General features: G+C 40.1%; 2 protein-coding genes across 4 annotated transcripts in view; one reads left to right on the forward strand and one right to left on the reverse strand.

Annotated features, from left to right (window-relative positions):
* The first annotated feature begins 5095 nt into the window (after positions 1-5095).
* LOC110373938 (septin-2) lies at positions 5096-12580 on the forward strand. The gene is made up of 9 exons (XM_021331436.3): positions 5096-5247; positions 5620-5737; positions 5926-6068; positions 6258-6444; positions 8242-8360; positions 9235-9427; positions 9766-9929; positions 10512-10649; positions 10876-12580. The coding sequence occupies exons 1-9, from the start codon at positions 5152-5154 to the stop codon at positions 11041-11043; spliced, it is 1326 nt and encodes a 441-aa protein (XP_021187111.1). The 5' UTR covers positions 5096-5151; the 3' UTR covers positions 11044-12580.
* A 1352-nt stretch (positions 12581-13932) lies between these two features.
* The window catches only part of LOC110373927 (GAS2-like protein 1), a 60845-nt gene continuing 50301 nt past the window's right edge, over positions 13933-24476 (reverse strand). For 2 of the 3 annotated variants that reach the window (XM_021331408.3, XM_021331409.3), the window contains exons 4-10: positions 18170-18294; positions 17668-17809; positions 17197-17398; positions 17042-17088; positions 16833-16945; positions 16560-16688; positions 13933-16444 (exon numbers count right to left, since the gene is read on the reverse strand). In XM_021331408.3, coding sequence (XP_021187083.3) covers positions 15413-16444; positions 16560-16688; positions 16833-16945; positions 17042-17088; positions 17197-17398; positions 17668-17809; positions 18170-18294 — 1790 coding nt within the window. In that variant the 3' untranslated portion in view covers positions 13933-15412. The remainder of the gene's footprint in view (positions 16445-16559; positions 16689-16832; positions 16946-17041; positions 17089-17196; positions 17399-17667; positions 17810-18169; positions 18295-24476) is intronic. The other variant, XM_021331410.3, reaches the window with a different exon arrangement.

Genomic DNA, 24476 nt, shown 5'->3' on the forward strand with positions numbered 1-24476 from the left:
ATTGAACGAACAGAATTTTTCAATTTCCTGTCAGTGGTAGGACGCGCGATCGACGGCGTTATACAGTGACATTATTTCCACGCCGATGTAATTCATTCACTGTTGTAGCACATTTTGCGGCTTCCGTAACTTAGTGAAAATTGCGTGTTCTTCCGAAATTCATATCGCGCCAGAGAAAACTTTTATATCAATTGTTCCGTCGGGGCTCTGCGTCAGTAACCTCCTACGCGTCCTTGGTTTTAATACTAACTTTAAATTTAGCACAACGTTATGATGACCGCTTGAAACTCATGTATTAAGTAGCTGATTATTGGCTATCTGTTTTTTAATCAAGCAAATGAGGTTTTTCATTGGATTATAGAGAGAGCGTATGACTATTTTCGGATCGAAATGAATTCAGTGTACTTATTTTAATGAGTAATTAAGCTATTTATGAATCGGGCTCGTCTCGTGTGCCATTAACCCGTTGCGGCTGGAGATTACTTATGTTCGGGGAGCGGGTCACATTTAATTGGTATTGAGCGACGCCATTTCGAGCGGAATTATTTCCGGGCCACGCTAGCTCACCTCTCGGCTCTAACAACCATTGATTACTCGCTTTAGCATATTAGTACGGCCCATATCATGCAGTACGACGACTAGGTTCAAAAATTGCGCGGCACGTATAACCGTGTGCTGGTTTCCAGTTATTCGATGCTGGGACATCGAGACGAGTTATTATTTTATGTGGTGCGCCTCGTTTTCCATCCAAGAATGTATCTCCCATTATTGTATTTCATTGCTAGTATAAAATCATTTTCATTAATTTGTTATTTTACGTACCTAGCAATTTTGTACAGTTAATTAAGCAATCACAAAAATAATTTACTGCACACACTGTTGTACGGTATACAATAAGTATAACGTCCTCATTTCATTAGTCTTGATTTTAATGGTACGTTTGCTTGATGATGTATTATTTACTTACTGTACACGCTATCATATTTTATGATTTAAGTACCATAAACCACAAACTCTACATGATTAAAATGAACGTGTTATCTTACAACAAAACCTGATGCACAGGAAACCTGTACCATAATTCATTGTGCCCAAAAATTACCTTTAAACTGGTTTCAACGAATATCATCAAAGGTTAGGTACTTAATAAAATAATAATAAAGATCCTAGAATGCAACCAGTTATAAGAAACGGTACCGGCTCAATAGATCGATGTCGCCGGAGCCAGGCGGGTGCTGGGAAAAAACACGGGGAGCCGCCTGCATAGCAAGGTCGCGGTCAAGTACGACGCGAGAAATTATGTCGATGCAATTATTATTAAACAAATGTTCAAACAACTACATTGTCATACTTCTATCTACAGCTTATTCACTATGTAGTTTTACTACGTAACAAATTGCAGATTACTCATGCCTTTTTTGCACTTTTGTGATTTGGTAACTACTGTTTTTCTTATGAGGTAGGTATGTTAGATCTAAGTAAATGATGTAATATGATTTACCTATGTAGTATACAAATCTTCAACGATTGTTTGAACATAATTTTTGCAGGCATTCATTTACCGTGTTCTTACTGGTAGGAGCATGTCTAGTAGTTAAGTACTTAGTAACAGCCACGGGACCTAGCGGGCCTTCTACTGGATCCGTCAAGGATTTTTTCATTTAGTCACATAAAATGTAGCCATAATCATTACGTTCCTAGACTAGTTAAGTCAGGCAGTAATCGATACACTGAATTATGAAGTGAACGAGTACCGACCGGTCGGGAGTTCATACATTACTTAATTGTGATAAAAGCGAGTGCGATATCGAGTGAATTGCCGTATCACCTCTATTACAAACAAAAAACATTCAATAGGTATTGTTTCGCAATTTGTGCAATAAATTATACCTAGTAAGCTATGTTCACCATGACTTTGATGGTGTTATGGTTCTTTATTACATAAAAATTGACGTTATTCACGGAAGTCATGATGATAGCGAAAAAGTAGGAGATGACTTAATTGTTTTTCAAGTTTAAAAACATATTGGCTTTCTGGCACAGTCAGAAAATAATAGCTATCTATTATACTAGCTTTTGCCCGCGGCTTCGCTCGCGTTTCTAATTACGTTTTTGCGGCTTTACTTTTGTTTAGCGTGTGCCTACAAAAATTAGGGCCTACAAAACTTCTTTGTACACAATATTCTTTACTAATCTGTCATTAGGCGCTAAAACTATTAAGTTATTGGGTGAACTTACTCGTGAGCAAGCAACATAAAACCTTAGGGATGGAATTTATCAAAATCCTTTCTTAAGGGTTGCCTACTCCATAGTAGCTTTATGCATGAGAAGTCTCAGTCCGATCGGTTTAAAATTGACAAAGTTTCATACAAACTTTCATCCCCTATTTTATCCCCTTAGGGGTAGAATTGATCAAAATCCTTTCTTAGCGGATGCCTACGTCATAACATCTACCTGCATGCCAAATTTCAGCCCGATCCGTCCAGTGGTTTCAGCTGTGCGTTGATAGATCACTATGTCAGTCAGTCAGTCACCTTTGAGTTTTATATATTTAGATTGTACAAGTGTCTCTATGTAGAGACACCTTAACATATGTACAATGTTTTTATTGGTTGAATGGGTAAGTACCTAAATGCATAAACTTGCACGAATGAACTAGCATCAAAGTTACGTTAAAAACGAGATCGATGCCTATCATTCTGTAATGAGGACCTAAGATAGGTAGCTATCCAGTTATAATTGAGTGGTTATAACTAATTGAAGGTAAAAAGTATCGAGTAGCTGATTGCTGCACTTAAATACCCGCTTATTGGCTACATGATTGACGAGGTATGCTCTTTACAGTTGAAATTTTAATCATTGTACACGAAAAAACATCGCACGCGCATTTTTTGTGCAAAATCGTCACATGTTTGGCCATCAATTTACCTGGGTATTCGTACTTCGATGATTCATGTATTGTCGACGTCACTACGTTCAATCAAAAACTACAAAATCAGTTGTAGATAATCGGTATGTTATACATAGTTGGTACCTAGATAGGTTACTTAGTGCAATAAGTACATAGATAGGTACGTCTCCACTATACATTATTGTATGTATGTACCTCGGTATGTACCTACGTATATCGATTTAATGGCAATACATTCGTAACTGTACGTAGGTATATAAAGGACATTGTTTTGATTGTTCGTATGCATTTGAGTATGCGCTGTGAATAATTTATCACATTTCCTTCCAACTTGGTTGCAACGACTACGATACAGACTTGCAGAGATTTGCATGAGACAGATTGATCTATTGCAATGCGCAAGATTGTGGGTAGTGTGTCTAGTTACATAGGTACGTAACTTTGAGTCCAAAACCAATACATAAACAGCTAAGATTGCGTCCGTTTAGACATTCAAGGTAAAACCACGTCATTATTTTATGCATCAAATTACGCCAGTAAATGTTTATTTGTAAGTACGGCTTCGTCCGCAGGTAATGCACGTCATTAGCCTTCTGGAGGCTCGCCGTGAAAGTATGCACAGCCCGCAGTAAAATATCAAAACAAACATAGATCGGTCGCCGGCCGCGGACCTGGCCGCGCGATCCTTCGATTCACGACCAAACGCGATCGATAAAAACAATGAAAATAGACGCGGCTCTCGGTCGACTACACGCTACTGCATAATCACTAGGTTAATAAATACTCGACAATAATGATATAATCCAAAATTAATAGCTGCACCAACGAAGTACGAATAAAAACTTATAAATACATAGTACCTAATCCAATAACCTTTCCAAGACGAATCTAATAAGATTTCACGTTGTTGCACTTAGCCAGTTATGGTGCAGGCGTGGAGGAAAGTTACGTGGCGACTTACCAGATGCAGGACGGTGTTCACTACCTCCCGGTTGGTCACCTGTCCGACTTCAATCAGCCCGATAAGAACAGCAAATTTCAGGCTATCGTTCGTCGTCATCCTGACCACTTCTTCAGGTCTCTTGATATCACTAAACGGCGGCGATTTTAAGTCCGCCATGGTTTATTTTGTCACAATTCACTAATTCACAATTTTAAAATCCACTCACGACCATAAAATTCAAGAAAACATTATTCCTTCGGCTCACATGATAACACACCAAAGTCGCATTCTGCCATTTTGGATTATGAAGATGTTGCCATTCTTCATTTTTCATTTACTACTTCCACTATCCTACCAAATTATCTCACACTTATACATTGGTAGAAATAAATTGTGTGAATTCAAAATTCATACATTTTCTCATATTAATGCATAAATAGCTGCAAAGTATTAAATTAAAAATCATCCAAATGTATGCACCATCCAAATTCAGGGCAAATTTATTCACGTTACTTTTATAACCAGAACCCTCATTCAAGTATATTGCAATAAGTCGTGTTGTGGAAACTTAGGATAATTGTATTTCGTTCGCCTTTCGCTCTTTTGTATGTGTAAATTCTGGCAATTTTCAAAAGACACTTTAGAGCCGCCGTACACGGACTGCTTCAAGCAGTTGAGACCGACTGCTTAAAGCCGCGACCGCGCAGTGAACTATAGTCATTCATTCGCTGCCGTACACACGACTGCTCGAGCAGTCGCGACCGCTTCAAGCCGTCAACTGCATGATGAAATTCCATCGTGCCGTCGACCGCTCGCGAGCGGTTGCGAGGCATACACCGACTGCTCGAGCCGTTGACTGCGCTAGAGCAGTCGACTGCTCTCCGACTTCCCTCTCCCCCCCGCCCTTTGCGGCCTCGTGGCGTCTGTTTTCTCATTTGCCGACTGTTTTTTGAAAATCAACTGCTCGAGCAGTTGGGTCGTAGCTCGAGCAGTCAACAACCGACAGCTCAAGCAGTCGACGCCGACCGCTCGAGCGGTCCGTGTATTTCACTCAGCCGTTAACTGCTCGAGCAGTCCGTGTACGGCGGCCCTTAGTATGACCAAACCAAAAAATGTTACCTGTGTGGCGGCTTGCTATAACTTATTGCCTATATTTTATGTCATATGATTTTTGTAGAGTAAAAGTTTTGTTGAAGTCAATTATTTGGTTTATTCAAGTTCATATTTATATTTTTTTGTGAATATTGATTTTTATTCCATAGACATCCCTGTCACTGTGCTATGAAGTTTGACACGGATGCCAATGCGTAGTAAAGTGCAGCTCAATTCAGTTCACTCAGTTAAAATCAGTCAAAAAGTAAACATGGCGGCGATCGACGTTGAGCCTCAAAAAGTGAGTGAAATTTTGTGTATTTCTGTTTCAAACTAATTAACAAGTGCTTTCTTGCATACATTTTGTTTAAAAAAATATCAGCAATCTATAAATGATTAAAACGAACCAGTGTATTTACTTTTTAATATAGAAAACTGAAGCTAAGGGCGTTGCTCTTCGGACAAAAAATTGGATATTGAATCCGTTACTGTGTTTATTATCGTTACTGAATAGTAAATATAGCATTCCTTTGCACCGGTGTACAAACAACAAACATTGAGTTGGTTTGCGTTCGTTAATTGCGTCAATTATGTTTCATTCGCGAATGCGTTGGGTCAGTTGGTTGTGTGAGTTCGGTCAGTCGGCGGTGTTCAGATACGTGATGAATTTCAGATGGAGACGCTGATGCGTACCCTAAAGCTGTCGGGGCACGTCGGGTTCGACAGCCTGCCCGACCAGCTGGTGAACAAGAGCGTGCAGAATGGATTCGTGTTCAACATCCTGTGCATAGGTGAGCACAATGACTAATTGTTGCAGTTTAGATAATCACCGTCACACACCCACGTTATCTGTGCCATGACGAGCGACCTCGTTCATGTTAACGTTACCCTAATTAATGAGCTTTTTCAGAATAATATGTACTCTGGGAAGTACTCATTAGCTAAAGATCCCAATAAAACTATTGTTTACTGTGTCCAGGTGAGACTGGCCTGGGTAAGTCAACACTGATGGACTCGCTGTTCAACACCAACTTTGAGTCAGTGCCGAGCCCGCACAACCTACCCACAGTCAAGTTGAAGGCACACACCTATGAATTACAGGAAAGCAGTGTCAGATTGAAGGTGAGTTGTTGCGGCTCCTCATAATATATTTGTATTTAATTAAAAAGTTTGGTGAAAGCTAAAATAAAACTTTTAAAAATTTTATGGGTCAAAAATTTCATCTTTTGCATTGTGCAAGCACAATAAAAAAGAATTAGTCTACATCCTTCACTAACTGTCAGAGAACTAATTTAAATATTTTCCTGGCAGCTTACAATCTGTGACACTGTTGGCTACGGAGACCAAGTGAACAAGGAGGATAGTTTCAAGGCAGTAGTGGACTACATTGACGCACAGTTTGAGGCGTACCTACAGGAAGAGCTGAAGATCAAGCGAGCGCTGCCAACGTATCATGACAGCAGGCTGCATGTCTGTTTGTACTTCATTTGTCCTACAGGTAAGATTTCCTCACAATTTTGAAGTGTGCCTTGTTCATTATTAAGTACATTAAAATAAATATGCTTACTTGGCCCAAAGTTAAATACAAATGAAGTCCTGCATTCATATCTACAAACAATAATTGAATAAGCATATTTATTTGTGCTAGTTTTAAACATGATCATTCTTTCTTTAGGAGGTAAATAAATTTAGATTAAGATGTCTTGCAGATAAATAAACCTTTTTGTAAGGTAAATAAATAAGACTGTGTGTTACTATGGTAAACAGACAACATATAAAAAAATATCTTTGATGTGTTTATTTATTCCTGCACATCTGTAATGCTTTAGCTTTTGGGGTTAGTATAACAACATAAACTTTCACTACATATAGGAGTAGTCCAGAAGGCGCTGACATGTTGCCGAGGTGTCCTTGACACGCGCTCGTCGCGGCGCGTATTCAGGCCGCGCGCGACACATTCACGCTGTCCTCGAATTCTCTATAGCAGTCCCAATGCACGAGTAACGGGACTCCTGTTACATTTCACACTGGTTTGAATATAATATGCCTACCTAGATTCTGTTGACTATCAAGGAAAATACTAAGTTACTAATTTAAATTGGTCTTCCTCATATTTGTTGTATTTATAGGTAGGTATAGTCGATTTAATTTATACTTGTTATTCCCATTTTGAATCGCATACGATAAAAAAGTATGCCTTATCCTTCTTCAGTCTCCTTACAAAATTCAACACAGATTCATACAGCGGTTTTGCCGTGAAAGCAATTGAGTACATTGTGTTGGGGCGTATTGTCCCAACAGTTGTCTCTCCAGCGACCCCGCTTTATATCAATCTGTTTACCCAATTAGCCTCGTTTTCGTGTCAAATACTCGCGACAAGTGCAAGACATGATAAAGGAAATGCTACAAATACCTCTAGTGTGCGTCAGTACACAGCGACAGTTTTGTAAACAAAACCAGTGCGAGTCCGTCGCGTGACTCCGGCGCATCACTCGTGCGCCTGCGCGGCTAATGCGACGGCTCCTTGTCGCAAGCGCTGTTAACTAAACTCTGCTTGCTTGTTGACTGCATCGTTAGCTCTGATTTATTTACTGTCATCAATACTTTTACATGGTTTTATGTGGTCCCGAAAAAATATATGGCTTAACTTGTCTGATGGCTGTTCGACTTTATTTTGGGGGATAAAATAATCTCTAGATATTTGTTATTCTAAGTACCTATACAGTTCAATTATACAAACTCTCCTAAAAAGTATACAATTACCTGCTTCCAGATAACGATTAAGACCACTTACAAATTAATCAATTGACCCATAAGTAAATGTAAACTTTCACTTTTAATTATCTTCGAAGTATTTAAAGTATATCATTAAAGTAGCTTACCAACAACATATAGGGCGTTGATAACGGAAATGCCTCGTGTGTGGTCCGAGGCGACGCTACGGTCCGGCGGCGTTCCATTCTTCGCGATCGTTTGCCCATACAAACAAACAATTTCTGTTGGATACGATTTCATTTCTGGTCTCTCAGGCCCTTGGCGTCATGTTGTACATTGATTTTTAGGGAAACCTTAGTGGTCTAAATTATGAAGAAGTATCTTCTAGAATTCTGCCAGGTTGACCTCTTACTGAAACTAAAACCATTCGATTTTTTATTTTAAAATGACGGAAATGAATTCACTATGTCGCTGTCTACGCCACATGCCAGAGACATGACATGCAAACCTAATTCGAGTCTAGTCTAGCAGTTGACATAACATGTAAAAAGCATTCTTATGTAATTTCGTGTAATTGCAGGTCATGGCCTGAAGTCGATCGACCTGGTGTGCATGAAGAAGCTGGATACGAAGGTGAACATCATCCCCATCATCGCCAAGGCTGACACCATCTCCAAGACCGAGCTGCAGAAGTTCAAGGTATGAAACAACTATATTTACTCAGCTGCCATGGAAGGTTTGCATAATTTTGAATCTCTGAGGAATACGGTCGTGGCTTTGACTGTTCAAAAATAAAGTAAATAGTAGTGAAATTTAATATTAAACAGTTATGATGGCGTGTATCTATCATCTAGTAATTTCGCACACTTGTTATCTTATACCGGCTTCTGGCAAATGCCGATGAACGGAAGGGCTGCCATTCTGCAATAGTCATTAGTAATTCGTTACTGGTACATTCATGTTCGAGTGACTCACGCGAACTTACTATGTATTAGTACTATGACTCAATATTATCGTCGTACACTAGTATTTCGATGATAATCATATGTATGGCTTATAACTTTCGCTGTTATTATTACAAGTGTACTAGTTGCATGAGTTTCTGACGAAAATAATAATGATATGAAATTGTGTTAGTTGTTGTGTTGCAGCGACTTACTAACGTGTCCTATTTGCAAGTATAATGCGATGCTTCCCATACTAGACTTTCACTGTGATTTATAGACGTCATGATATGTTTTTCAATAATATTAGGCTTCATAAACAGTGTGATGGCAATTTTAAGTAAATCTTAACAGGGCTGCAAAAGTAAATTATTACACTGTAATTTACGTGTTTTGTGAAGACTCAATTTGAACTTTTTTATTTACTAGAATTAAAATCATTTGTCTAGCTGGTTGCTTTCCAGTCTACACCTGAATAACAGTGTTTCACGTGAATCAACTGGCCACCTTACTCCACTGACCATTTACCTGAGTAACGCAATGCCACTTCATAATATTAGTTGTCAGCATTTCTGGCTATACATACAAATTATACGATATAATATTCACCCAAGAACCTTAAATTCCAGTCTAAAATAATGCAAGAGCTGCAAGCGAACTCGGTGGAGATTTACCAGTTCCCGGTAGACGATGAGTCGGTGACAGAGGTGAACAGCGTCATGAACTCGCACATACCCTTCGCCGTCGTCGGCTCCACCGACTTCGTCAAGATCGGCAACAAGACTGTGCGGGCTAGGCAGTACCCGTGGGGCACAGTTCAAGGTAAGTGTTTCTTCTTGTGTTTATAGATTTCATTTTGATCTTCATAAAAGTAGTTTAATACTGTTCAATTATGTAAAGCTGTCTTGTGAGAGTGATCCAACGCAAATTTTGGCCATTACTGACTTGAAAAAGTCAGTCCATCCACATTTGATCATCATGAATCTAAAACTCAGGGACAGTTCATTTATATACTGCCTAACTACCTTTACGTATCTACAATGTACTTACATTATTATTCAAAACCTGTGCATCACGCAATAATTAATGGGGCATGTAAACTTTGCATCTATTGTTCATGCAATTAGTAGTAGTAATGTTAAATCCTCATTTCATTACAGTGGAGAACGAGTCTCACTGCGACTTCGTGAAGCTGCGCGAGATGCTGATCCGCACGAACATGGAGGACCTGCGCGAGAAGACGCACGCGCGGCACTACGAGCTCTACCGCCGCCGCCGTCTGCAGCAGATGGGCTTCACCGACGTCGATGCTGATAACAAGCCTGTATGTACAGCTTTAGCACTAAACTTACAGTAATGTTCGAGATTCACTAGCGGTTTCACCCGGGAATAATGTAACTATACAAAAGTAAAATAATTTTTCATATCTCTACAGTAGTTAGGTAAATAAATACTGTTTCCCCTCGGTTTCACTAGGAAATAGCGCAGTTTCACAACAGTGAACGAATTTCTTCGAAGCTTTTGGCTTTGACAACAAAACACAATTTTCTCCTTTATTACAATAGTGTAGATTAGTCTTACCTTCTTCATGATTATGGTCAAAAACACGTAGCAAACAAAAAAAAAATGTTTTACCTCTCAACATTCAGTGCATGTGGTGAATCCTGGGTGATACTATAGTTTTGTATTACTATGCATTAATTTTCTTCGCTTGGTCAATTTAAAGTGTTTGAACATGTTCAAGTGCAAAGCTGATGTGAGTACAATTAAATGTATATTAATACTTGTAACTTAAAAACTCAATCCTTTGTAAGTTACTCTTTGTTAGTTACCAACATGAAATATACTAAAGTTTATAATTGTTATTTCCATATTGAGTGTTTTACAAGTTGTTGTTTGTGTTTAGGTATCGTTCCAGCAGACGTTCGAGCAGAAGCGCGTGGCGCACCTGGCGGAGCTGCAGCAGAAGGAGGACGAGATGCGGCAGATGTTCGTGCAGCGCGTCAAGGAGAAGGAGGCTGAGCTCAAGGACGCTGAGAAGGAGGTACTGTTACTTACTAACTATATAGTAACGTGGAATGTCGTGATTTTTGGTATCAGTACGTCAGGAGACATGTGACCATATATGGTGTGCAATAGGTCTCGGAAAGGAGATAAGTGGATTTCTGTCGATTTCAAGGCTCACGTGTATTTTGAATTTACTCTGAACTTGAATTTCAGCTACCATTATTTATTTCAACATCACTAAAATTCATAAATACCATTTCCAGCTGCACGCGAAATTCGACAAACTGAAGAAAGACCACACGGACGAGAAGAAACGCCTAGAGGAGCTGCGCAAGAAGATCGAGGACGACACCATCGAGTTCAACCGCCGCAAGCAGCACGCCGCCGCCGCCACGCACACGCTGACGCTCGGCAAGAACAAGAAGAAGTAACCGCGCCCGCCGCCGCCACTCGCGCGGCACAACACCATACAGTAGGCACGGGACATACCACGGACAAACGCACTTTTTTGCTACCATTTTTCTCCTCGACATAAAATACCATAGAACTATTTTCTAATTTACAAAAAGTGATATAGCGTTTGCCGTATCCCCGTGTGCTTAACCCGGTGCAACAAGCTACACCAAATCCGGATCATGCTAAGACTATATCAATAGTTTTTTGAAGCAGTGTTTCTTAATGTGTGAACATTTTAAAGTTTTATCGCGTGAACTTTTATAACTCTGCAATAGATTGTAATGTATGTGAGTATACGTTGCGTTTTACATTATCAAAGATTATATTTAGACGCTTTTAGCTAGCAGCAATCGCTTACATCCAAGATGAATTTGTACCATCATAGACAACTTTGAATAAAGATTCAAATTTAAAATTGTGTGCAAAATACTTAGATCAGTCGACTTATTTTTTATCGATAGCGCACATTTTAATATCTTATTTATAACTTCAATTAAAATAGAAGCATGATATAAAATTTCAATATTGTAATCATTATTCGTTTACGTGTACATTATATGCACTATCTCAATATAAAACATAAATAAATAGAATCTACTTTGATTGGATAAATAAATTAATAAGGTACAAAAATTGGTTCCAGATTTAATAATAAAAAGTCTTGAACATTAGCAAGCATTGAACTCTTAAGTTTATATCGAATCACAATGTACTCATAACCAATATATTTGTCGATAGTTATAATAAGAAGTATATTTAAGTTTAATCGGCCAAATGATCTAATCAACTATGTGGAGTGACTTTACCAAAATGTATTAAATGAGATAATTAACAATACTTTTATTTACAAGTTGTAGGTGTAGTAGTGAGGGATACTCGAATGTGACCGACCTCGTGCAGACAACGTTAGGCTTGACTTGAAATTAATTGATCAATGATATGTTTGTGAATGAATGTGTATTTTCGTAATGTTAGCCAGAGCGCCGGCAACACATTCGAGTATTCAAACACGCGTAGTGTTTAGTTTTTATATAATAATTATAAACATAGTTGTGTTTATATAGTTTATTATGTACTGACCTAACATCGCGTGTAATCAAATTGCCTATTTACCGTAGTACCTAAGAAATAGCTAGAGACGTATTAAATTATATTTACTATTGCCTGTAAACTGTTTGCACGCACTTGACGATACTTAGATTTAACGTTCTACATGCAGTCGTATACAATGCAAGTTCAAGTGCACCCGCGACCGAGTTCCGACTAATTTCATAATCAATATCAGCAACGATGCTGCCTCAACGCTGGACTTATAATAATATCATAGCTCTCTAGTTATGTAAATGAGTAGTACTATTATAGCGAGTTCCAGATAAGCGTGTTTATATAATGAACTACATTCTCATGGCATTTATTCAGTCATTCCTACTTTAAATTAATTTTATACTTAATTTTGAATTATTTTGTATTACCTGATTTGGGGTATTTAATAAATAAAGTTAAAAATCATAATATAGTTTTTATTTTATGATCGTACAACTAAAGTACAATAGAAATGTGTTCAGCTGTGTTGTCACCCCCACACCGGTAGCTACCTGCACAGCTCCGCGCTCGGAGGAGGAGGAGCTAACTGATGGCGTATGATTCGCTTCTTTTATACAATGGTATCATTCAATAATGTACACACAATTATACATACAAATTCCACGTTCCGAAATACCTAAGGTTAAATTAATAATTTGTAGTAGAAGAGCTCGTTCCCACCTGCTCCACAAAATCCTTCCCAACGGGTCCAAAGTGAAGCCAGATTACCAAGTGCATCGATTTCCCCAGTAACTGTTGAGTAGGTCAGATAGGCAGTAGTTCCATGTAACACACTCGGCTGCATCAGGTAACTCTCGAATAGCAGACGATACTCAATTATGTAACTGAATAGTGACTAGAATCGTGGTTATAAACATTAAAAATATGAAAATTAAATATGTAACTTTCAATCCCCAGTTTTGATTTTTAAAACGATTGACGAACACGTTTTGTCTGGGAACAAAGCGCAAGTTGGGACTGAGAACGTCACGTACTATTTCAATGGGCACTTACGGTAATTGGACAATATATTAGGTTCTAAATTATAGTTAGACGAGTGAGATGGTGAAGGGCCGGGGCAGCTCGTAGCACATGGGGCGGTACATCTTGTTGTAGTAGGTGTAGCGGCGCTTGTGCGGCGTGACGGACGCGCGCACCGGCACCGCGGGCGCCGCCGGGGCTCGCGCCGCCGCCGCGCGACGGCACTGCGGGCAGGGCAACATTTAACACTACTATACACACTTGGATCTTTATTATAATGGCGAAGACTGCATTGTGAGTGTCAGAGGCTCCACATTTGAATTGTGCCATGGTTATGCTACTCGAGAACATAGTTTTATAAACCCAGGGGTTGCTTTAGGATGTCTTAGATTTATTAAGAACTTAAGTATGTTTTTGAGTCTCCTTTAAAGTATAAGTATGCAAAAACACAGGTTATGGAAAGCACAGCGACGAAATTTACTTACGATTAGGTGCTTTGATTTATAGTTACTTTCACTATCTCTATTCTTTTATACAAAAATTGATTGACTCGGGAATCGAACACGTGCCCAGCTGCCGAATTTGCAAGGCTGCCAAATGTTTGAAACTGACATTATACAGCTTGGATGTAACCTTAATTTAGCTCTTCGCTATTACGACTACAGTTACTTGTAGCAATACATGTGAATATGAAATATTCTAGTAAAGCACTAAGATCAGCACTAGGTATTGTGCGTTGGTGTTACATTGCGCGCTGCTGTCGGTGCGCGGATGAAAGTGCACAAATAAAACAACTAACGTATTGAATATCAAAAGTTTATTATCAACCATACATAATTAAACGTTGGCACAGTGTTGCGGATAGGTAGGTCGGTAGTTACATGTATATCACCCTTGTATATGTATATGCTAAGCTCTGATTATATATTATGTAGGTAATCATTGAAAAAAATCTCACCGAATCTAATCCTATACTAATAATCGATCGTCAATAGGACTAATAAAACGTTTTTATCATTTATTGCAGTTACCTTACGTTAATGATTAAATTTGGGCTGGACCTATGAATGTAAATGTTATTGATCTTATTCCTTACTTGTATACTATCACTGTTTTCCTTTATTTTATTGCTTATACTCATGTAAGATATGAACCAATTATTGTCTTACCATGATGCATCATTCACTAAAAGCATGAAATTTTGCCTTTTCAGAAGCTATTTAAACTTTCTGTTATCTGACTGAAAATTATCATCATAATTTCCTTGACACAGTATAATTTGGAAGACTATTGAGATCTCCCCACAACCCTACGTTATGTTTAAAATCTAATATCCACATGTCGCCTGTTCTAATTAGGAATGAACATAGACCTAATATCATGAATTGAATTACATCTACATAATATTGAAAAATTGCTTCAGAATGTATTTTTGTTTTTTCTTTTGATATGAATTCTAGGCTAAATAGGTAAAGCGAATTTTAAATACATTATATTTGAATTTGAACGGTTAATAAGATAGGTTCATACCCTATGTCTATGCTACCTTCGTATATCTATGATAGTGAACACAGTGTTTATGTTGAGTATCGGCGGACTCAAGTTGTGACTACCTAGTGCTTGTATATCTATCGTCAGTGCAAAAATATCTTCTATCGATTCGTATGAAAATATACCTTGTGTGGATTAAACAACAATATTTGTACCGTGGAGGTCGCTGTGCGTGAGGCCACAATTGTATGTCACTACCCTAACTACGTCGACTACCATGCATCTGAACCCAAACACTATGTCTCAAGTAAATTCAAATAAAATAAACAAAATTCAAAACCAAATTCTACATAATTCCTTACTTTATTGTCAAATAAAAGAAATGCGAAGTTTAAAATTATATCACACACATCAAAATTAAATTAAAGAAAATAAAACTAACATAATTCTCACGAAATAATAATAAAGATTCAAACAAAAATAATAGTTATCAAAATTAATCAGATACAATATTGCAATTGGAAATTATCATTAGACATTAGCGTATCATTATAATTACAATAACAAATTCATTATGACTAGTTCTCCCGTACTGATGGAGTGCATGAATGTGTGGTTTACATTAGAGCGACTACTTAATACTACGAGCTTGATAAAGATGAGATTGCTCAGTTAAGAGATCTAAATAATGCTTACAAGTTAACGAAACTAATTGAACTTTAATAACGATGCCTTAGTTAAGTGTCAAACTTTAAAACTAGTGGAATGAAGAATAGTCGCGTGCACTGATTATCTGGGCGGCACCTCACGCGGCGGGGGACTTCGGTATTTGGCTTTAATGTGTAAGAAGGGTTTCTTAGCGGAGGTGTCGTCGGCGATGGTGGCGGCCAGCGACAGCCGGATGCTCTCCTCGATGGCGGCCTGCGTCATCGCTCCGTTCACTGATATACTCTTGTTCAAAGGCTTGAAGTCTACGGGCGTTGCCAGGCTCATACTCCTGGTCTTCTTGGCGTACCCGTTGGTGCCGTTGAATGTCTTTTTGGGCTCATTGACGGGGGTGGAGGCGAGACTCTGGCTGCGCGTCTTGCGAGCGGCGGCGGGCTCGGCGGGATTGCGGGCAGGCTCGGCCGGCGTGCTGGCCGCGCTCGTGCTTCTGGTCTTCTTGATCTGGTTGAGCCGGTCCGTGCCGCAGAACGCCTTCTTATCGTCTTTCTGGACGTAAGCCAAACTCATACTGCAGGACTTCTTAGGTGTGTTAGCCAATGTGGTGGAGGTGAGTGATTTCCTGTGCTCTACGGGTGGCGTTCTAACTGATCTACCGGTCGGCGTGTTGGGGGTGCTGAAGCTGGAGGGGGCGGACTGCTTCCTGTTCCGCGGCGCGGGGGACTTGGGGGAACGACCATCCACTGAGTCCGCCCGCAGGGGGAGCGTCAGGCCCGAGCGCAGGCTGCGAGTAGACGACTGTTTGACGGGAGTGGAGGTGCGGCGCGGCTCGGGCTGCGGGGAGCTCTTGCCGCTGCTCGCCTTGCTGGAGGCGCGGGTGGAGCGGCCGCTGCGCAGCTCCACGGGAGACGTCTTGCCGCTGATGGAGGAAGCTTTGCTATCGACGGGTGAGACGGTGCCGGCTACTGAGGCTTCCTTGGTGAGCGAGGCTCTACTGCTGGCGGGTGAGAGGGCGGGCGGTGGTGGCGGGACGGGCAGCAGGTCGCGGCGGCCGGGGGTGACGAGGCGCACCTGGCAGGGCTCGTGGCGCGACAGGAAGTGCTCCAGCGTGTCCCAGCCGCCGCCCACGCGCACCATCATGTGCCGCCCCTTCAGCAACTGCAATATTTCACCATAACGATTACAAATCAGCCATTTTGCAACGACTCAACTGTTGTATGTTGGATCTAATGGTAAATGAAGTAATAATTCTTATAAGTGTGTGGCCACTCACCCTAATGAAGACATTTCTGCCGGCGATGTTGTATCGTCCCTCGCCGACCTTCTTGACCTTCAGCAGCTTGGAGCACTTGCCCGAGCTGCAGCTACAGCCGCGCTCCATCAGCCGCGTCACTAACTGCACCTGAAACACAAAGAATACGTTCAAAATCGTAGAACTTGTCAATTCACTCGACCATGAACTCCTGCGGATCAAACTTTATGTACCAGCTTTAGCTTAAGTAACAATAAGGTCTATCTATTGCTATTCAATGAAGAGATGACGTACCCTCTTGTCGAGTTCATTGGTAGGTTTGAGCGGCACGTCCGAGTCCGTGCTGGCCGCCGTGCCGTCTGACTTAGTGCTCTCGGCATCTGCGTTGTCCACGGCTGATAGTTGCGCTAAAAGATGAAGAGCGAATTAGTATTTTTACAGTTATTTCAACTGAGAGTAAGTAAACCAGAAAAAAAGCATTTGTATTGAGCATTAACACTTACAGTCATTGGGATCTTGTGTCTTAGACGGTACTTCGATGGCTGATCTGCTGAATAAATAGGAAAGTCCGTTTTAATCACGAACAAAACACAATTTAAAATGTTCCAAAAACCGGTTTTCAATACTGGTTAACTAAAATGAATTAAGGAGGTCTAACTTGTCATCTCTGGGCGGCGGCGAGGCGTCTCTGAACTGCCATGCTGTGGCTGACATGGCGGAGTCGAGTCCAGAGTCGCGCTCCTCCAGCGCGATCTCCTTCTCCAGCTGCACGAGCCCTGGAGGCTCCACGTTGAACTTGGTGGCCAGGCGCGCCACCTCCAGCAGGCACAGGATCACCTGCCGCGGCTGGTTGTGCAGCACTGTTGTACCAGGATAACATCACGTGTTAGGAGTGTCAAAGAAATTATTCAATCTATGAAGAGCTTTGGAATGTAAAGCGCAATAAAGGAATACGTAAATAAACGGGTCTGAAGAGTGAAGCCACCCCGTTCACAGCAAGGAGAATCATTGGATGAAAAAAGGGGGCCCATAACTTGCTATTACGTGGGGTTGATTTTATGTAGCTTGTCAGGCTTGTGACATGTATGTAGTTCGATTTTGGTACATTAATGAAATATATGTGTCTAACCAAGGTCATCGCTCTCGAACAGCAAGTTCTCGTGCACGCCGAGCTCGCGGCAGAAGGTGATGAAGTTCTCGGTGTTGTCGCGCGAGAAGAAGCTGCGCCGCGCCGCGCGCTGCCAGCAGCGCCCACGGATCTGCGGCACCGGCTGCACACAGAGGGAATGTTACTATTAGCATTCATTTACTATGTAATTAATGTAGGTAACATTATTGTTGAATGTAGTTCCTTGGTTGCAACATGCCGATGAGAGGTATTGCTCTTGACATATTTTACCACTAGATGGCGCTGCTAGTTTCACTTCATTGTTCTTGAAGTAAGATTTTTTGTAAGAAGGAATGAAAAGGTAAGTAACTATTTCTAAATGTAACTCAATGGATAAAATGATTCGTTATGAACTTAATTTTACACTTCAGCACAAATGTGTCACTAATATCTATCATCATTTTTTCAATATGCGACGTGATTGAGTACTAGGATACGATGAGATACAAGGAGGTATACTCACTCCTACGATGAGTCCCTGGTCGAGCGCCTCCCGCGCGCGGTCGTGTATCACAGCAGCGAGCTGGCACAGCTCCGCGCCGTTGTCCAGCACGTCCAGGAAGTTCTCGCCCGACAGGTACGTGATACCTGGTCACAACGGGACTATATTATAGACAGACTACGTATATGACGAAAGAATTAAGCTACATCCTATCTGTTCCAAGTACAAAACGGGAAGCTTTGTAAGCCATCGAACAACTTATTCATCTCCCTAGATCTAACCAATGAGGTCCTATTACTCGTCTCCATACTTGGTAAATCTGTGTAGTTAGCTAGTCGGAGCCGCAATAACTCGCGACGCGATAAGCCCGTGCAGATAAATGCAATCCCGCCGTTTAGCCGACTCACAAGTTAATTCTTGCACAACTTGTTCAATAAAACGGATCTACAATGTAAACGATTGACACAGTTAGCTCTCGCTCCTGTCAGATATATCTTAAAGTCATGCGCAGTCACCGAGGTACGCTGGACCTTCAAATCAAAGATAAACGAAGGTAAACACTGTAAATCAATGTCTGTCAAATACTAATCATGTTATAAGTATACATGTATTTATAAGCGTAATGTGTTCAGCAATAAGTTGACGGCTACATTATCAGTAAGGTTCAACAGCTCATGATTAAATGCATTTCGTGTTATTGTGAAATTCGTGAGCTGTGAGCACTTGTATGTCTAAACTGTTAGCTTTACGAGTATGTCGGAGACTACGAGTCGGACGGAGCCGAACTTCAACATTCACACACAACTATTATTACGTTGATAAAATGATGTGTGTAAAACTTTGCGAAGATTTAACTTTTATAAATTATACCACTAAGTTAATTGTAGCATTACTTAAGAAGTAGCATTACAATTAACTTAGTATTCGTTTTTTGATAAAGTAATTTGACTTGAAATGGACCGCATTGTAACTGTGTTCGAACGAAGTAGGTATGTATCTATATATTATCCAGAGTTTCTACATACGTAGGTACATGCATCCATATAAAGCGCACCCCACTTTGTAAAACCATAAACAACAGTATACAAAAACAACGGCGGTATGTGATCCGGTTACTGATTATTGACTGATTCGGCTTCAACATGAACATACCCTGGCGAGCTGCGTGCTCAGCTGCCATCGCGAGTAAACTACGTGATTTAGATCCAGCAATACGTGAAACAGTGAATAATTCCGAATCATGCGGCGATGAACATTGTAAAAATATTGAATGATGTGCCTACTCTTAGAAATACACAGGGTTAGGGGAAGAAATATTCCGCGAATACAGGCTAGATGGCAAAAAATTGTTGATGAGAATACTCGAGATTCTAGAAGGAACAGGCATAATTCTCAGCAAAAAGTCAAGAACCTTATTAGTGTACCCTATATTAAGTGCGCAATTCCAACAATAATTACGAACCGCCTAAGCGGGACGGTGAACTTTCACGACGGCCGCTGGGGCAGCCATCGAAACCGATCTCATGACCCTTACTGCAGGAGATCTTGCCGACCGCCGCGGTTCTATGCTACCCTGGTACCACAGGCCTTATTAATCTACGACCTTTAGCCCCGCGGCACTGGCTGCTAATTTATTTTATTATAATAAAATATATAATATAGGAGGCTGGAATAATCACTAATAATGTCAGTGTTGTAACACAAACAAATGTGGGAAACAACTAGCGGTCTGGATTTCAGATGGTTCATAAATACAGAAGTACAGTATCTTAATAATTCATCAAACGGAATGACGAATTAGTTTCGCCAAATAAGTTTGCTAATGGTATCGGCTCGGTGCAATCGCCGGCTGCTCATGCATTATTGATAAGCGCATGCAGTGACCAGCGCACGCCGCGGTAATGCACTGAGCCATCTCAATATGTAGCCAGTATAAACTGATTTATCACCCCTCTGGCTGCACGCTCACTTCTTCAAACTCATTAATTGATGACTGAAAAACTCACTACCGTGGGTTATAAATTGAAACACTTTCAAATAGGATTCTTGTCCGTCCACAAACACAAAGAAAGTATTAATCGTTTGTCGTAATTGTCGTCCATTCAGAAGACCTTTTAATTGGAGAAATACAAATAGACAATTTAATTCTCAAAGAAATGTTGTAGATAAACAGAAAAGGCATCGCAGTATGAGATGTTGGCAATGAAGTAATTACTATGTGCAGGCTGCAATCTGCCGGTGGAAGAATGCAAGCCGACGCGACGCAGGAACCGGCTCGGGGTGCACTCTACATGTGTTAAGTAAAACGTGAGCAAAAGATAAATAATATCGGCGATGCGATTGTGCGGGACCACCCAGGCTCTCGCTGCGGACTGATTTGCATTGCATTACTAGGACCACTACGACCTCATAGCGCCCAGATAGATCCCGAGATGCGCTAACATTTGCATGCACTTATTCATATTTTCTTCGATACGACTGACTATTCTTAAAGAAATGGTTTTTTTATTCTACTTTTCTTGTTGTTTACGAAGGAGATAAACATTGTGCTTAACATTTTTCACTGCTATGGTATCGGAGGGTCTATCTACAGTATAAATAACATAAAACAGAAATCAAGTCACAATGAACCGCTAGAAAGATATAACAGAAATGTAAGCAAGTAGTTAGTTTTGATAAACGTTCAGTATGCTGAACTCAATCAGTGTCGGTCATATCTCAGAACACAATTGATGGTCCTACAAGTACAATGGAACTGTTTGTACTGAAGCGAAGATCAAGATTACGCTTACGTCACGTACTCGATACTCCACTGTCATACCGATATGAGTTTATTGAAAATCGATTTAATCGGAATCGATCAAATTGTATTGAGGCGTGACCGCTTGAATTCCGAAGGATCCAGATGGTTACACTTGATGCTTAAAATAGGTATATACTTAAGCCGAAATATAATATACCATGCCCGATATAATGAACGTTGTAAACGTGAAAAAACCAAACGTAATTGCTGAAAGAATATAATTTAAAGTTAACAATGCAACCATTATTGCATACGATTGCAATGTATTTTTTATTTATCAATAACGCCTGGTATTTGTGTAAACGACCGTTGTGATTGTTATCGCTGCAGTAATAATTAACCGCAATTAATTTCCATTGGGATAGTTTAATTGTGCGCTTGTACCAGGGACTACTCGTATATAACCGGTCCTCATGAACACACAGGAGGTTTTTCGTAATTAGTGAGATAATAATCTCGGCGGCAGCGCTCGCCAAATAAATGAATTAGTGATAAATAACAACAACGTCTCCTCTAAGCCGCTCTGCAGAGAATTGCACAGTGCTTAACTGTTTTGGAACATTAGTTATATTATTTTCAGGTGTTCATGTATGCAAAGTCAACTCAACCATGTCAAAATCCGACGTTTACATTTCGTTATTTAACTGCAACACGGCTCACTGCAAAACTAACAAAATTTTATCTAAGGAGGCTGCGCCGGCTTACAGTTTTACAAAAAAATCACTGCCTTCATCAATAAAATAAAATGTTTTATATTTTTGTCTATTTGTTGTCTAAAGAAGCGCTTTATCAATGCATAACACTCGCCTATATCAATACGGGTTTTTCATTCATAACTAATAATTAATAACTGTTTGAAGGAAATATAAAATTAAACGGAAGTTATCGTCCCGATTTGGTGCTCACACATCGGGGCAAGTTATTTAACTGCGCATGTAATGCATTTAACCTTAATTATAAATTTTCGCATTCCAATAACGGTATCGTAAGGATGTCAATGCTGGCGACCAATCGGCCGCGCGATGTACAGGGTATGCGCGCGCGCCGATTAACGGCCCGCCAACGGAACTTCGATATTGCAATAATAATAACTCCATAATTTATAAGGTGTTACTTCGGATGCCGTAACCGTTTAATACATGAGATGACGAGATTTGCATTTTATAAGTCCTTTTAAAGAGTCGGCTTCTGAATTATGAAACGGGACTGTTATCCTGTTACCTCGCTTACTAATTAAAGGGATTGCTGCAAAATTTTATTCAAATTATACCGTTGAGGGGAAATAACTGCAAGTTAAAAAGCAAAACGCTAATGCTCGTCACTTGTACCAACTGTAATCAATATTTAATTATTCATAGCAGGGCGTCTAGGCAGCGGCAGTTCATACTGTAGATAGAAAGAGCCTAATATTACATTAGCATTTTATGCATGCCTAGTACCTCGCATGCTTCGGCACTACAATTAGGCAAATTGCTGTCTAATTAATTAAATTAAACTTGTTTTCTGTAAATGTGGTTAATTTAGTGACATCAACTTTCAAACTGAACTCTAATTTGTTACTGACTATCCACCCACAATGACATCGCAAGGGATTAGTTATTGGATTAAATTAATTTTAGGTAGTCCTCCTTAAATCAAGGGTTGACACTTTTCTCTGTTGATTATTTATTTACCTCTATACCAATTAGAACTTCGTTTCCAGAACCGCTTAGTTACGATGATAACTTCCTCGTGTAACATTTGGCCTAAGAACAGTAGATGCCAATAAAAAAGATCGAAGGCAATGATGGAAATGTATGGATATGAAACGATTCAGTAGCTACATCACCGTAATAAGCAACCAGTGGTTGATGATCTACATGTGGAGGCAAGCATTAAGATGTCACAACATAGTTGCGTGGTCATGTGTCGCCGCCGCCGATCATGCATTACACTAATTACTATTTACTAACTCGTTTACCTGCGTTACGGTATCGCACGATGCCCTACATTCGGGACGCTTTTGTAGCGAACCAGCCATCGTCACTTGCACGAAACATTCATGACTTCATAGCTACATAAACAAAGTGCGAATCTAGCTAATGTCACAACTATCACTATGTATTACAGCTGATGTTTCCTCGTGACACGTAACATGATGATCCACTGACAGACGAGTTATTGAGGAGACGTGTGTGAGAACCTAATGCATGCCTCGTGCGTGTCATGTTGGTTTAAGACACGATAATCTGCTATAATGCCATTCAGTGGCGTAGCGTGGGTATCTGCCGCCCGGGGCAGTTGTCGATTTTGCCGCCCCTTCCCGTGTATTTTTTTTAACAAGTGTTACTGGCCGTTTGTCATTTTTAACCGACTTCAAAAAAAGGTTTTTTTTTGTATCGACGTTAAAAATCATCAAATGACCCTTCCCGCTGTGGGTTAGCAGCGGTGAGGGAGTGACAGACTCTTACTGATTAAAAACCGTCGTGTTAAAGGCCTTTTATGTTTTATGGTAACTCTTTCGAACAACCCGCAGCCCCGGCAGAAGGGGGAGGTTCTCAAGTAGACTTTTCTTTTATATCTTTGTTACTTGATTTCTGGAAGGTTTTAAAAATCCAAAATACGCGATCGAAGCGAGCGCGAAATTTTTATCGTACTTAAAACAAAAATTACGTAAAATTTAGCCCCAAACATACTTAATGTTTTGTTTGTTGACAGATGCAAAAATAAGGGCATATCGTATTTGAATACGCGAGCGAAGCGAGCGCGAAATTTTTATGGGACTTAAACCAAATATTACGTAAAATTTAGCCCAAACGTACTTAACTTTTTGTTTGTTGACAAATGCAAAATCAAGCGCATACAGTTTCTGAATACGCGAGCGAAGCGAGCGCGAAATTTTAATTATTTTTTATTTAAGACTCAAAACCAAAATTACGTAAAATGTGTCACGTGTGTTTTAAGTACCAAATTTTAACAATAATTAATTTTAAGTTTAAAAAGTTTCAACTTGTTTAATGTTTTGGTATTGTTAGACAGTTTTATGTAGCGGCGCAGATACTAGTTGCGAACAATTTTTTTTTTTATTGGGTAAATTTTGCCGCCCCCTAAAAGCTGCCGCCCGGGGAATGTGCCCCCCCTGCCCCCCCCACGCTACGCCACTGATGCCATTATTACGATTTACGACCAGTATCGAAAATTGTCGTTGCATGGAGCAAAAAGCTTTTCCAAACGAATGATAATGTTGTGACGTAATTTTAGAAGTCGGAAACTCGTGTAGCTCCAAGTGACGGGACCACCCAGAGCGATCGCCGCTAATATTGTACGAATTTAGGCAAAATACCAGGAGATATAAGGATGATAGATCGTGTGAGGAACACTATCAATCCATGTCCCAAAGGAGGTTTTACGACGAAAACGTGGAGCCATATTTATTGCTGAACTCTGATAACAATCAAGGAAAACCCAAAGGCCAGCAAGCTACGGCTGAAGTTATCAAAATAAATGGAGTACATATTCAGGTAACAATTGCAGTCCACCAAGCAC

Source organism: Helicoverpa armigera, chromosome 19, assembly GCF_030705265.1.
Source record: "Helicoverpa armigera isolate CAAS_96S chromosome 19, ASM3070526v1, whole genome shotgun sequence".
Taxonomy (NCBI): Eukaryota; Metazoa; Arthropoda; class Insecta; order Lepidoptera; family Noctuidae; genus Helicoverpa; species Helicoverpa armigera.

Excerpts from the sequence above, each read along its gene's own strand:
- LOC110373938 (XM_021331436.3), top strand. The coding sequence starts at position 5,152 with ATGCCAATGCGTAGTAAAGTGCAGCTCAATTCAGTTCACTCAGTTAAA. Across the intron at positions 5,248-5,619 it reads TCGACGTTGAGCCTCAAAAA|ATGGAGACGCTGATGCGTAC; the intron begins GTGAGTGAAATT and ends GATGAATTTCAG. Across the intron at positions 6,445-8,241 it reads GTACTTCATTTGTCCTACAG|GTCATGGCCTGAAGTCGATC; the intron begins GTAAGATTTCCT and ends GTGTAATTGCAG.